The following is a 15,577-nucleotide window of genomic DNA, read 5'->3' as shown; positions in this document are numbered from 1 at the left end:
GAAATAATCGAAACTCACTCCCAGTTGAAAGGGAACATAAAGCTAAATGACTTCCTGATGGGAGGTTCTGGTTATCTCTGCACTTAGCCAAACAAACAGAAATGTGGTTCCTTTTGGTGTAAAGCTCAGCCTCAGCTCCACTGCTGAGCAACCCAAAGTACTGGAATTTGGCCCAATGCAAAGACAACAGCTCTGGAAGTTCAGCCATGCCACAACCTGGAATTTTGGGAAGACTTCCTCAGTGCTTTTGTTTGAGAGTTCTGCTAAAAATATTTGAGTATGAAGTTCCTTATGGAAATAATGGCCATCAATTCAAACACAACAATAACCCTTGGGCAGAGGGACAAAGTGCTGAGGCAATAAATGCTGTTCACATCCCCTGGAATTCAGAAATCCAGAAGCACTGAGTGATCAATAAAGTGCATCCGTATTTCACTGGGGCAATCAATACTACAGTAACCCAGGGAATAGCTGTCATTACCCACATTAAAAACAATTACAGAGCACAAACACAAATCTTGGGGAGGTTTGTACATTTTCTACGTTGAATTGGACTTTTATTCCTTTACCCTAGGGCCTGGGGGGAGAGAAATGTTCCCACAGAACTTCTGCAGCACTCCCTGATGAAACAGCTCAGACAGCTTTGGTTTTAGGGTGTTAATTTGGACTTTCTGAAGATGGCAGCTCTAGCATTCAAGGTTTTCAGGAGGAACAGATAGACTTGTGAAAAAGAAAACAGTTTTTACAGACCCGTGGATCCTTCTGTAGAAGGGTATGTGGGACCGTTCCAGGTCTGGCTGCAACATCAATAGGATTGGAAGTCTGGAAATTCCACAGGGAGAGACAAAATTAATGAGCTGCACAACAGTAACAATACCTACAAGCAACAAAATGTGCAAAATAATATTTCTTTATCATTACCTTGCTAAGCAATGGGGATAAACTTTTTATAAAGGAAAGGAGAATCATGACAATCCACTCAGTAATATGAGTATTATCATCTCCATATCCACACTTTGATTGTCCACCAACTTCCCATTACTTTAATCAGAACCACTGAGGGAATAGTGACTGTTTAAACTGGAAAATCTTCTAATGTGAAAAACCTGATTAGGAACACATTTATGACACAGCATCAAAAGCAGCATGTGGAGGACCCAGCCCCTGCTCTGCTGATCATCAGTGATGCACTCAGCACACAGAGCATCACTGCACGAGAACCTCAACTCCATCCACAGGGACTGCCACAATATGGATATCAGGAAAACATACAGTTGGAAAAAATTAAAGCCCTTCCCATTATTTGAATGTTAATAGTCTGTTAATAAAATGCAAACCCCAAACAAAAAAAAAACCCAAAAAAAACAACCCAACCCCTACATGTAGATAGAGCTTGCTCCTATGCCAAAATGAAAAAGACAGAAATCAGCTCCAGCATAACTGACAATTAAGTAAGAGAGTTGTTAACAGTCTGATTACCATACAGACAAAGAATCTCACTAACGAACTGCAATTTACATATTCAGTCATTAGAGTGGATAGGCCAATTTAAGGAAGAAGGTTTATCCTCTGCAGAAATTCTACTCCTGATTTCAGTCTTTAGTTGCAAAGACTACAGACTTACTTCCTCCTACTGATAGTGACTCCATAAAAACAAAAGAGAAATGCCCTGAACTCGCCACATTTCTCTCCCTGTGTTATCACCCATGCGGAGAGCCAAATCAGTGTTCTGCACTGTGCTGGAGCTGGGAGGTTATTATGGAAATGAGTAAACAAGAATTAGCACCATTTATTAAAATCCTGATTATTACATGACCTTTCATTAATGCACACTATCTCGGAACTAATTCTATTGGTTCTAAAGTTAACCATGCCTTTATATAAATAATTTTTAAAAATTTGTAGATGTATCTGAACCCAATGAGAAATAACTTCTCTTTGTGGTAAATCTGGAAAAAGACAACTGTGCCCTGTGGAATGAAGCTGTAGGTCAGAGCTCAGCCTCTCCAGGATGTGAACCCCCTGCTAAGCCCAGCCCTGCCCTGGCTGCAGTCCCAGGTAACTTCTGCCTTACCTTGGGTTGAAAAGCTCCTTGCAGCGAGCCAAAGGGGCCGGTGGGAGGGATCATGGGAGGAATACCTGATACAGCTGGAGGATAGGAGTGAAACAGCTGCAACAGAAAGAGAAGAACATCAACACTGGGTCACCACCAGCACAGGAAGCTGAGAAGGACACAGAGAGCATTCCTGCAGAACAGTAGGAAAATGTTACATGGAGAGAACTGAGAAGCATTGAAGTGATCTCATTGCAACAATGTTAGTTAAAGCAGTCGATGGGATGTTCACAGATGTCATGAGGTTTAGAGCTTAAAAGCAGTTCCAAAATCAGACAGCCAGCAACCTGTACCTGCCTCGGGCCAGCAGAGCATAAGGGAGACATTTGCTCCTCAATTATTAATTTTTAAATTGGAGAGAGGTTTTAAATTGTTTCAGTCTGTGACTCATTTCAAGAGAAAAGGCAGAATCCTGAGCTGAATGAGACTCAGAAATTTCCTGTTTAAGTGGAAAAAACCCTTACGAGTTCTAGGATATTGTATCATTAAAACTCCATTAGTAGGTTGGGATTTTAATGGTATCTGTAGGAAATGAGGAAAATATGCACAATTCTTACTTCATTAGTCTGTCTGAGAGGATATCCTGCCACATCTAATATTAGCAGACAGACAATCTGATTTGTTAAAGATTAGTATTTAAACAAAATGTTAAGGCAGAACCTCCCAGAAATGGATGGGAGTTTTTTATAGAGAGACTGCTCAGTACAAAAATGTGCCCATCTCCACTGACCTCCCCGAGCCCAGTGCTCTGTCCTAAGGGAATTTGGGAACAAATGAGATGTTGCTCTGTGCTAATGCAGGCACAAGGGAAACAAGCAGGTGAACTAAACAAATAAATTGTCCCCTGTGAGGGTGGGCAGGCCCTGGCACAGGGTGCCCAGAGAAGTTGTGGGCACCCTATGGTGCCCCTGGATCCCTGGAAGTGCCCAAGGACAGACTGGACAGGGCTTGGAGCAGCCTGGGCTAGAGGAAAGTGTCCCTGCCCATGGCAGGGGTGGAAGAGATGGTTTTAACGTCCTTTCCACCCCAACCCACTCTGTAATTCCATGATAAACCATCACATCCCAATCTGCCCTTGTCTGTGTGCTCTGACAGTCAATCTTTGGCTCTTGCTGTGACAGAAACTCTCCCAATTCCATGAAAATATTGCTAGCACACACCAAACAGCTTTGTGGTGGGAGTCAGGAATTCAAAGCATCACGCTCCAAACCCACTCTTGGTGTGAAATCTCTGGTTCTCAGAGGGGATGGATCTAGGAGGGGATGGATCTAGGAAAGGATGGCTCTAAGACAGGATCCAGCTCCACTGGAATTATCACCCTAAAATCTAACAGGGTTCTTTGGCTGAGACCAATTCCCCTCTGACCACAGCTGAGCAAAGTCAAACTACTGTGTGCTACTTTTAAGATCAAAAAAAATGAGTTAATGGCCAATTGAACAGAAGCAGGACTGGGCAAAGTCAAAAATGACATGAGGGGTGGGAAAACCCTGAGCAAATCCCATCCCAGAGTAAATCAGTACCACAAAGTTGTGATGGATCTGGCATACACGTGTGCTTTTTTTCACCATTTTTCCTTCCACTAGCTTATCTTGCAGTGTCATTTATTCATATTGTATTTACTTGAAAGCTGAGAAAACATTTCAGAGGTATCAGAGATTTTCTCAGTTTAAAAGCCTGGTATTGAGCCTCCATTCCTGTTGCTGCTATTGTTTTTAATTCCATTTAATTTGGACCTGCTCCATCCAATGGTGCAGAAAACATTTTGAGATGAGTTGATACTGAACTGTAGGCATTTGAGAAACCATTAAGAGACATTTGACCTCATTTACAATAACTTTTAATGAGTAAAATGTGCTTTAAATTCTCCAGTGTCTTCTGTCTTTAATTCTCTGTGTAACGGACTAATTCTAAGTGATGGCAACAGATGTAATACTTCATATTCTATTGGCTATGACTAATAATAAGGAATTCTTTCCTCACTTTCATAACAAGTGGTAAGTTAATTAAATGTGACCTTTCCTCAAGGTCAGAATTATTAATAAAATATAAATAGTTTATCTTCATGATTAATTTGTATCAGTTAAATTCCTCCAGCTTTCAGAATTCACATTTCATAGCCAAATGTTTCCTTCTTCCTCAGTTTCCTTCTCTTTTGAGCAGCAGTTTTCCCTTACAGCTTTCCCTGGGGAAACATGCAGTGACCACAGCTTCCCTTGGCCAGGTGTATGTGATGCTAAACTAGACCTGGCAGCAGCTGCAGGTAAAAGCAAAGCCTCACTGTGCTAAAAGAGAAGAAGTAACAGTGATTTAAAACTCAACATTAGCTTCTATGTGAGCTGCACTCCCTGTTCCAAAGTAGATGGATTTCAAGTCTCAAACAGACCCTGTTCTCCTACAAAGTTCACCCACACTCACTGCCAGCTTTAAGGTATCTGAGCTCCAGGTGTGGATCTACAGAGGGAGCTCTTGTCCCTGGAACAGCTCTGTGGAAGTGTCACATTCTGACAGTATTTGGATTTTCCTGCCCTGTGGGTGTGCCCCCAGCCCAGCTAAGGGACATCTCCCATTCCCTGTGCCCTGACCAGTCCCAGGGGTGGCTCCAGGGGACACATGGCTGGCCTGGCTCACTGGAGGACCAGGGGACACGTGGCTGACCTTGCTGGGGTCACAGACAGGCTGTTCCCCCAGTGCAGACACCACGGGCATCCCAGTGGAGCAGCTGTCCCACAGTGACCACGGGGCAGCCCCTTCCCAAGGACAAACCTTTCCCCAGGGAAGGCAGGAGAGGCCAGATCCCTTGGTCCCAGCACGGCTCCCTGGCTAAGGAAGCACAGCATGGAGCTTTCCTGACCTTAGAGGGGTGAGGCCATAACCTTTGCAATCCAAGTAGCTCCCAGATTTCTGGGATTACTTGACTGAATTTGAACAGCAGATACAGCTGGAGACTTCTGCAACGCTTCCTATCCTACACTGCCAACTTCTCTGCTTGATTTGTCTAAAATCCAGGTACTATCTCCCAGTTCCATTTCCCTGCTGGGATCCACGGGCCACACTGATGACAACCTCCTGAAGCCACGTGAAACTCAGCAAATCAGAGAGCAACTGAACACTGGTGCAGGTGAGAAGCCCTTTGGAATGTTCCTGGAGCTCTGAGCCTGCAAACACTGAGTCCCAGCTACTCAGATGAAGTGCCAGACATGGACAGGACAGTTCAGGGGCAGGACAGGCTGTGAGCAGGGGGTATGTTTAATCCAGACACCATCATCTTAACTATTTTTTTTTTTTGCCCAGTTCCACTTCTAAGCAAAACCAACACATAAAGCCAAATGCTCTGCAGATTTCTGAATGCTGATGCAGTACTCCTTCTCTCATCAAAATATTGTTCTTGGATTAAGAAACTCTTGCTAGACACCTGCCTCTGCCAATAGGATGAAGAAAATACAACCCAGAGGTCAGCAGAAAATCAATCAGTGGATTCAAACCCTTAGGAGCAGAAGCTTTACATGTAACTGGAATTTTAAAAATCAGTTCATCTTGATAGTAACATTTTTGGTAGCTTAGGTAAACACATCTAGTGCATAGCTGGATTCATATTGCTGTCATCACACAGAGCTTTCAAAACATAACAAGCCCAGTGGATCAGATGAGCCTTTGAAATCTGAATAATAAAGACAGTTTTTCAGATTTTATCAAACAAAATATGACAGATTGGGAAAGCTATTATATTATCTGTCCCTGAAGGATTTGTCTGATAGTTTGTCAGTTAATTTTAAGTTCCTTAGCAAAAATATCAGCCCAAGGGTTTGTGGCACAACTGAAACACCGTGATGGAATCACCGCTCTCTCCTGCTTCATAGAACAGTCAGCCCTTCTATCTCATCTTTTCACATCAAACCTAGATCCAAATGGTGTGTGAGCAAGAGATCTTTTGATTGGAAAAGCTGATACTGCATCTTTATCAGAAACAAGCACCATGAACGCAAGCCTTCAAAAGCCAAAGCAACCAAGGACGATAATGGTAAATCCTGGAGTGATGATTAGGGAGAGATTTGACACTGTGCCATTGATTGAGTGGTGATCCCAACCCACCACAGAAAAGGAGTGAAGTCAGTTGGAAACAGAGCAATAAAACTCACACTGTGACGGTAGAAGGGGTCAACTTTTGTAGGATATTTGTCAAACTGCAAAGGGATCAAAGCACAAACTAGTTACTTTATATTTCCTTGCTTTACTTCTGTTGGCAAAATAGAAGACAACTTCTCTATTATTTGGCAACCAACAGAGAGGAAAAAATATGCAGAAATTTAATTTCCAATGAAACTGGGATTTTTTCTTTATTCAAAGTAAATCAAGACCTTTTAGGGACAGGACAAAAGAGGAGGCCCCTGAGTGAACACTCCAAGCAGGACTGGCAGAACTCATCCCTCAGTCCTGTGCTGCCACCTAAACCTCACATTGTGACAGAGGGACAGCCCTGCCTCTCCTGCCCAGACACCCCTGGGCAGCACAGGAGCCCTTCCCCACAACCTGGCAAATTCTCCACAATACTTTTGTAATAAAGAATAGAGTTGTGCTCTACTTATCCTCACATTTCTGCCTGGGGTACGCACCATGGGCGGTGCAGGCGTCGGCATGATGGCAGTGGGAGGGATGGCGTGGGGGAAGGGCGTGAAGGTGTGCTGGTGGGTGTGTTGGTGTGTGTGCTGGTGCTGGTGCTGGTGCTGGTGGAACTCTGTCCTCAGGTAGGGCGGCGGGCCCAGCGAGGCCCCGCGGTCGGCGCTCTGCGAGGCCAGGAACCGCGTGTTCAGCTCCTGGCGCAGGAGGTCTTGCTCTGAAACACAGAAGCACAGAGTCACAGCGTTAATGGGCTTGGAAAACACCTTGGAGATCATCCAGTCCAACCTGTGACCCAACACCATCTTGGCACCCAGACCATGGCACTGAGTGCCACGTCCAGTCTCTTCTTAAATATCTCCAGGGACAGTGACTCCACCACCTCCCTGGGCTGCCGATTCCCCATCATTCCTTCTGTGGAGAATTTGTTTCTAATGTCCAGCCTAAACTTCCCCTGGTGCAGCTTAAGGCTGATTTCTCTTGTCCTGTCACTGTTCCCTGGGAGCAGAGCCTGACCCCCCTGGCTGCACCCTTCTGTCAGAGAGTTGCAGAGAGTGATGAGGTCTCCCTGAGCCTCCTCTTCTCCAGGATAAACAACCCCAGCTCCCTCAGCCCCTCCTCACAGGACTTGTGTTCCAGACCTGTCACCAGCCTTGCTGCCCTTCTCTGGACACACTTCCAGCCCTCCATGTCCTTCCTAAACTGGGGGACCAAACTGGACACAGCACTCCAGGTGTGGCCTCACCAATGCCCAGTGCAGGAGAAAACAAACAATAATACATCTCCTCCAAGCTCTGGGGCTTTTCCAGGCCTTGTGCCACTTCCTTTGCTGTCTGTGGATAATCATGACACAGTACAGGGTAAGAAAACCCCCTGAGGTCTTCCCTCAGATCCCAAAGGCATGAGACATTACAAAGTTTTCATTTCCCCTCTCACCAAGCCTGTTTTCACATTTCTCTGAACATTTATGGACATGAACACAGTTCTAAATAGGTGAGGGTGGACGAGCAGGCTGGAGTGAGCACCCAAGTGGCTGCTGCTCACATGAGCACCCTGGTGCTCATGGACACAAAATGCCATTACACAAATGCTCCATTTTCTTCCCCTGGTCAGGCCCTGGCACAGGTGCCCAGAGCAGCTGTGGCTGCCCCTGGATCCCTGGCAGTGCCCAAGGTCAGGCTGGACAGGGCTGGGAGCAGCCTGGGACAGTGGGAGGTGTCCCTGCCATGGCAGGGGTGGCACTGGATGGGCTTTGAAGTCCTTCCAAGCCAAACCTTCTGAACACACCTGAGCCCAGCACTGCAGTGAGCTCGGCCAGCACAGACTCTCCCTGCAGCCAGGGAAACTCTGCTGGGCACAGACCACAACTGCATGGAGACCTTTGCTGTGGGGGGCACAGATTCCCTGTGGGCACCTCGTGAACTCAGCTGTGTTTTCGCTGTGGGCTGAACAAAACAAACCTCGGAGAACCACAGCCCAGGACAGAGGCAAAGTCCCTGGCTGTGCCTGTGTGTGTTTGGCTTTGCTGTCACTGTTCTGCAGTCAGTGCAGCCTCTCCCCAGCACCCAGGTTATGCTGACCAAACCCAGAGCTGAGCATCCCTCGGGGCTCTCACCTGAGTAAGTGCTCCCAGCTGGGTGTCCTGGAACCTGCAGCGTCCCTGAGGTCAGCGGGGGTGGCGGGGGCAGAGCCGTGGGAGGGGCAAACATATTGGGGTGGTGTGGGTGAGCGGGGGGCTGCAGGGCGGGCGGGAAGCTGTGCAGGGGGCTGTGGCTGGCCAGGGACAGCGGGAACGGCGACGCCGACGGGTGGTGCGAGATGTGCGGGGGAGGCGCCTGGGTCTTGGCTGGGGTGCTGCTCCTGCTGCTGCTGTGAAGGAAAGGAGGAGCCGTCAGCAGAGAGAAAAGCCCTGGCACACACACCAACAAACCTCAGCAGCCCCTCACATCCAACAGCACAGGTGTAACTCGTGTTACAAATCCCAGTTACCATTTTCTTTCACTTCCCGTGGTCCCCACACACCCGAGCCGTGCTCTCCCTTGCTGCAAGAGGTTGGTATTGTCCCACAACAGCACAAAGGAGTAATCAGCCCTGTACAATCATGACTTAATTACCAGGTTCTTTCTACATGACTGCTCCTAGTTCATGTTTTCAGGCAAATGAAGCTCAAAATCACTGCATTAATAAAAATTTAATTTTTTTAAAGTGAATTACTAAGATGAAAGACTGAAGAAAATGTGAAATGAAGTTGAGAAGGCAACAACAGATTTGTGCTTATTGTACAGGTAATGTCCCTCTCTACTCCACAATAAAATGAGATAAGATGAGTCAACAAAAGAAGTATTTGTGATTACACCAGCTGCAATTTTTCAGGTTTCATTTCCTACTAGTGAGTATTTAAAATACATTCATGGAAGGCTTAATTCTGCTTGTCTTTATTTCAAGCTCCTATTGCAGTGACTTTTAAAGACAAGCAATACCAGCTTGGTTAAAAATAAATCCAGGTCTTAAACACCTCCCAGTCTTTAGTCAAACCATGAAGCAACCACAGCGCTACTTCCCCAGGTCTTGAAGGTCACACCTGCCTGCTGGGAGCTCAGATCTGGAGAATGGCAACCCAGCTTAAGAGTAGGGGAAACATGAGGTCCCTGACTCAGAGGGACATCATGGGTTCCTGTGCCCATGGTGTTTAATCTCACTGCTCATCTTTGTTATCCACAGAGAAAAGGTGAGGCTGATCTCACCGTGGCCAGGTGAGAGAAAAAACACTGAAGCCTGCAAGGTGTCAGCAGTGCAGGAAAACATGGAGCTGTGAAGTGCCTGGTGTGTGACTGCTGGTGTTGGGCTGTCACCAGCTGGACCTTGATCAAGGGCTGCTCTCCCTGGGGCATGGCAGTGCTTGGAGAAAACAGATATTTGCAGGGATGGGAGGGGAAAACTGTCAGCCTTCATTCAGTGAGCAGCCCAGTGCAGGAACTGGGCTTTTCTTCCCATGATCTACACTGTGTAAAATTCCTTCCAAAAACCCAGGTATGGCAGGGAAAAAAATCCAAAGCAGATGAACTTAAAATACCCAGTTTATGGGATCACCTGGCTACAGAGAGTGATCCTGGCTCATCTCAGGGGAGGAATCGAAGTTAAAATGCACAGAGTGCCCTTTATTTCCCCGGGATGGGATGGGCTGTGCTGTCCCTTCTTTATCCCATTCCCCTCCAAGCTCAGCCCAGCATCCCAAACCCCTCTCTCTGTGCACCTACCTTAAGCTGTTGAGGCTCAAGCTGCTGCTGTTGTAGGCAGAGAGCGGCTGCGAGAGGCTCTGGGGATGGGGCTGCACGGCGGGCAGGGCCGGGTGTGCCGGGGGCAGCGGCGACTGCGGCCGCGGCGGGTGCTGGCCGGCCGGGGGCTGGCCGGAGGGCTGACCACAGGGCTGGCCACAGGGCTGGCCGCAGGGCTGACCACAGGGCTGGCCGCAGGGCTGACCACAGGGCTGGCCGGCGGGCGGGCGGCCGGGCTCCGCGGGGGCCGGGGGCACCGGCACCGGGGCGGGCGCTGGGGCCGGAGCCTCCGGGCGTGGGGCGAGCGCGGGGCTGGGGCAGCGGCCCTCAGGCGGCGGCTCCAGCGGCGGCGGCGTCACCTGAGGACGGGGGTCTTTAGGCACCACAGGCTCAAGTATTGGGTCTTTGCTGCTGTCCTGGCTCTTCTCTTGGCTCCTTTCTAGTCCTGATATTTTGGGGACAGCTGGGCCCCTAGCACCAGGGTCGTCATTGTCAGCAAGTGCACCAACTCCCACCTCTTTATCTGCAACAACAACAGAGAGAGAAAATGGTTAAACGTGACACAGACAGGCCAACCCAAAGCCACTGCTGGGCCACTCGCACTCCGGGCAGCTCCATTTTGTTTCCATCAAGAACCATCCAGGCGAATGTGGAACTGATCAAACCCACCTGCCCCAGTAACTCTCCTCAAAATAAAACATGCGGCAGAGAAGCCAGACCCTGTTTAGCGCTGCTGCTCCCCATCGCTGTTACTCATCATCATTCCACACTGAGGGAACAACAGAGGGAACTGACCCACTGAGGGAGCCAACACCACATGAGCTCCATGCTTCTCACACAATGGTGAACATTAGAAGAGATCTTTAAGACCACCAAGTTCACCACTAAATCATGTCCTCAAGTACCATATCCACGTGTTTTTAGAACACTTCCAAGACTGTTGACTGCACCGCTGCCCAGGGCAGCTGTGCCAGTGCCTGAGCACCCTTTCCATGGGGAAATTCCTGCTGGTGTCCACCCTGAGCCTCCCCTGGCCCAGCCTGGGGCCGTTCCCTCTCCTCCTGTCCCTGTTCCCTGGAGCAGAGCCCGACCCCCCGGCTGTCCCCTCCTGTCAGGAGCTGTGCAGAGCCACAAGGTCCCCCTGAGCCTCCTTTTCTCCAGGCTGAGCCCCTTCCCAGCTCCCTCAGCCTCTCCTGGGGCTCAGCCCCTTCCTCATGACACAAGATCTGAACTTTAGAACAAACATTAGCAGCAGTCCTGCTTTCTTGGTTTGGCTGATCATGGAGTGATTTACTTCTACTTCCCTACTCTTTATTAATAATGAATATAATTATAATTTTAACATCCATACATTGAAGTTTTGCTGACTGGGGCTCCACTGCAATTTCCCGCTGGAACTGCTCCCCAAACCTTCTGCCAGTGTGGATCTGATCCATGGCACTCCTTGGAACAAATCCAGAGGAATGTTGCTGACCCAAGACTGGGAAAGGTGTTGCCTTGCAGGTGGGGGATCAGGAACCCATTTAGGTTCCTATATTGCACAACAACTTGGAACAGCTCACTTAAACTTTCAGCAACTACAGAAACACAGCCCAAAGGAAACATGCAAGGTTTGAAGGGTCTTGGGATAAGCTTAGAATTAAAACAGTGTCCTGTGTTCTAAAAAATCCTTAGACAAGAAAACTTTACTCCTCCTTCTGCCATTTTTAAGGAATAAAATGACTAAATGCATAATGAAAGAATATCCATTCCAAGAAAATTCTTGACAGCTCCTTTATGCAAACCCTGAAGTAAAGGAGTGAAATTCAGAGGATGGGGAGTGAACTCGGCCAGCCCATGGCCTGGGCACATGTTTGCCAACTATCACTTCCCTGGAGGCAGCCTGGAAGCCATATGTCACAAACATGGCATCATTTGGGTTTAATTTCATTAACAGATCAAAAATAAACCACACCAGAACTTGCTCACTGAGTGTTTTACAGGCCCAGTGCAAGGCTGAACAGCCTGGTACAGCAGAGGATTTTCATCGGTTGTAGACAGAAGGTGGGGAAAAGGGGGACAAAGGGAGGAAAAAGGGAGGTAAAGAGGAAGAAAAGGAAGCAAGAAATAGGGCTTATTTTATGAGGACCTTCTTTATTCACTCCTGGAATACCTGAAACAGGCATAGAGGTTCCTCCACCAACTTGGATTGGATGATTATGAGGGCAAGAGTGGGACTCTGGAGGGATAAAAACAATTACTCTGCCATATGTCCAAGGTCTATCTCACTGCAATAAGCTGCGGGTTCTAGGTAAAGGAAACTTTACTTGCATGAACTCTTTGGATCAATCCTCTTTAATCAAACATTATTAGAAGTTACAATGTGATCCAAACATGTGTTAAGGCAGGTCCCCCAGGAGGAGAGAAATGAGCAACAGTTTGTTCAGGAATAGGTGGATCTGCGCTTCCAGTCCTTATATAAGGCTGTAGGAGTTACAAGTTTTTGGGTTTGTTGGGTTTTCTTACACAATGGCTTTGAGGACTCAGGCTTGTCACCCTACAACATGGCTCTAGCAGGTCGTCTGGAAATCCTGCAGAGGTGATACTTCCAAACCTACAAGGGAACACCTTGCTCCTAGTGCATTCGTTAAATCCTTTCCTTTAGCCTCTCTCGTGTATCACATTTATTCAGCACAGCTCAGTGCTGGGATCTGCTCCTCCTCCCTGGGAGAAAAGGGCTGGGAGTGCCCCTGTCCCCTGGGTGTTCCCTGCTGCTGCTCACACTCCCACTGCACAGCCCCTGAGTGCCATCCCTGTGAGTCTGCCCTCGGGAGATGCTGCCTGCAGTAATAGAAATGTTATTCCCAGTCTCCCACCAGCCGTGCCCATGGGTTCTGCCTCTCTTGTGTGACACCAGTGCACCCACACTGTGCCCCAGCCCAGCTGTGCAGGAGTCCCAGCACACACAGCCCTGCCTGCTGATAACCGTGATGGATAAATCAGAACCAATTCTCCAGCCCACTGCATCTATTTGGGGAGTTGAAATCCCCCCTCAGTGATAAACGCCACCAATCATAGGTTTCATGAGGAGAGCTCCAGTCCTCATCAACAGCACTTCAAGGTCACACAGACAAGATTGCTCTTTTCCTACCCTGACTGGCTCAGTGCAAAAACTCTGGGGGAAAAAACCCTTAATGTCACTATGACACTGACAACCCAACTTTCTGAGGTTGTTTATCATCAGAGGAATTCATCTCCACCCAGCAGCCAAGCAAGCACCAAGCTAACTTCATTTGCTGGCTGTCTCCACACTCTGCTTTGGATAAACTGGAATTACTGCACTGGGACTCAGGAGAGCAGTGACTGTGATGTAACTTCCATGCTGAAACAGGCTCCCCTTTTTCCACTGGGTTGATATTGCATCCACCAACAGCCAGTCTTCCACTGAAAAAGGAATAAAGCCAGAATTTGATGCTGTGGACTGAGGAACCTTGGCATTTCCCAGACCAAAAATGCAGCTTTCACTATCTTCCATTCCTGTACCCTTTGATGTGCCTTAAATCTAAAATTCCTCTATTTTCACTCAAACACACAAACTCAAGACACAGAACTCCAGCCCCCTCCACGTGACCCTGCTGTATTTGTGACTATCATCACACCAAGGAGCAGCCACGGCCACCCTGGGGACACCTGTAGGTAACCCAGGTGACCCAGAGAGACTCTGCACCTGAGAGGGCCAGCAAACACTGTCCTCTGGAGACATGGATTTCTGTAATAAATACAGGCAATATGCAGCTTTCCATCACTGTCTCTCTTTAATGTGCAAACCACTAAAATCTGATCCAAACTCTGTGTTCTGGCTCCTTTGTCTCATCTGCATGGTCCCTGAAGGTTGGCCAGGGGTGGCCATTGGGAACATCACAGCCACAGGAACAGTCCAGCTGCTCTCCACTGACAAAAAGACCCTGTTGGAATGGCCAGATGTGACATTCCCAGAGAACCATCAGTGCAGAACCCTCTCATTGTGCCTGGCCAAGATGTGTGCAGATGGGTTCAGGAGCACCAAAGAGCACAGGAGGTGCCAAGAGCCAGCACGAGGTGTGCCATGGCCACCCCCAGCCCAGCCAGTCCCAAGTGTCCTGGGCATCCCTGGACCTGGGAATGAAATCCCCTCAGGGACACTGCTGCAGGACCATGTCTAACTCACAGCAGCCAAACCTTTTCCCCAAACATAAAATCATCCAACTTCTCCATGCCCAGGTGTGAGACAGCCAGCTCTGGAGTGCCATCCAGAAATGAGGCTGTACCATGTCCTGTCACTCCTCCTCCTGCCTGCATCCATGCCTGGCCTCAGGCAACTTCAGAGATCAACTCAGAACCAGCACCAAATTTTCCACTTTCCTGAGAGGAAAGTTTAGGATTAAGTTCAAAGTACTTACTGCACAAATGGGAAACTGATAGGAGTTTTCAGTGTTCTGCAGCATTATCTTTGGGACTGAGCATTCAGCCTAGCAAAGAAATATTTTATCCCATCATTTAATTTAAAAATAGTATTAGTTTTCTTTCACTGCTTTTGTAAGTTGAACTCTTGACAACACTGTATCTGCCTAACTCAAATTTTCTCCAAACATCTTAATGCAAGATAAAACCCCAGATCTTTCAAGCCCATTTTCTCCAGCTTTACCATGGATAAGCGGGGAGTTGGTACAAACTGTCACAACCCATACAAACCCCCAGGACATCTCTGGATGCAGGACCTGTCTACCCCACAGACCACCAGCTCTTTACAAGCACTTTACAAGGCTTGAAGCAATGAATCAGATTGCAGCCCTGATTGTCCCTTTCATATTGATTAGACGTTGGTCAGGGCAGTATCTGGATGGGGAAGGCAGGTGCCAGGAGCTGTTACTGCCAGGAGGGAGGAGGCTGTGGGTGCAGCAGCCAACACGCATCAAACAGGCCCCAGAGCAGCTCAGCTGTTGTACTGGATACACATAATTTGCTAAAAACAATTTCTCATTTTTAGCACACAGTCATCTTTCATCCTAATTTCCAAGGACATGAACAAAGCATTTGATTATGCAAATGAAGAACATGCCTTCGAAAGCACAGCTCCTTGCAGCTCTGTCATCTGCTGATAGCAATTACTCCACAGTGAGCAGGTATTTAGCACAAGTGAACAGCAAGGCTGGTGACACACTTTGTACTTAATTATAAAACAGAGAAGAAAATCATTCAGGACAAAAGATTTTGCTACCTTCTGTTAAAAATGCTTATCCTCTGCACTGAAAGGGATTTAATTGTCAACAGCGAAGTTGCAGATCAATGGAAAGAAGCACTTAGTGGGATTGCACGAGATGCTGACAATTCTTCAGTCATTGAGCTGCTTCTGGCCTTGATTTGACAATGCAGAGTTCTCCAGTGCTGCACAGGAAAGCATTTACTTCATCCAGCTGTTAAAGAGAACACTCTCCAGAAACGTAACTCCTATAGCTGTACACTGGGAGCATACAACAGCACTTATTTCATTGTTTTAAAAAAGCACTTCTTGATTTAGTACAAAGGAATGGGATAAAGCTTCCTAGAGGAAAGGAAA

General features: G+C 47.7%; 1 protein-coding gene across 9 annotated transcripts in view; it reads right to left on the bottom strand.

The window, feature by feature from the left end:
• The window catches only part of AUTS2 (activator of transcription and developmental regulator AUTS2), a 771,159-nt gene that overhangs the window by 17,348 nt on the left and 738,234 nt on the right, over positions 1-15,577 (bottom strand). For 4 of the 9 annotated variants that reach the window (XM_085557099.1, XM_077787473.2, XM_085557100.1 and 1 more), the window contains 6 exons: positions 9,985-10,525; positions 8,343-8,596; positions 6,703-6,944; positions 6,250-6,294; positions 2,075-2,170; positions 751-822 (listed from right to left, as the gene is read on the bottom strand). In XM_085557099.1, the coding sequence (XP_085413225.1) occupies positions 751-822; positions 2,075-2,170; positions 6,250-6,294; positions 6,703-6,944; positions 8,343-8,596; positions 9,985-10,525 (1,250 nt within the window). The remainder of the gene's footprint in view (positions 1-750; positions 823-2,074; positions 2,171-6,249; positions 6,295-6,702; positions 6,945-8,342; positions 8,597-9,984; positions 10,526-15,577) is intronic. The other 5 variants (XM_085557103.1, XM_077787475.2, XM_085557101.1 and 2 more) reach the window with 4 other exon arrangements.

Source organism: Lonchura striata, chromosome 19 (assembly GCF_050655825.1).
Source record: "Lonchura striata isolate lonStrDom1 chromosome 19, ASM5065582v1, whole genome shotgun sequence".
In the NCBI taxonomy this organism is placed as follows: Eukaryota; Metazoa; Chordata; class Aves; order Passeriformes; family Estrildidae; genus Lonchura; species Lonchura striata.
The sequence above is the reverse complement of the archived record's forward strand: the minus strand, read 5'-3'. Positions and strand labels throughout refer to the sequence as shown.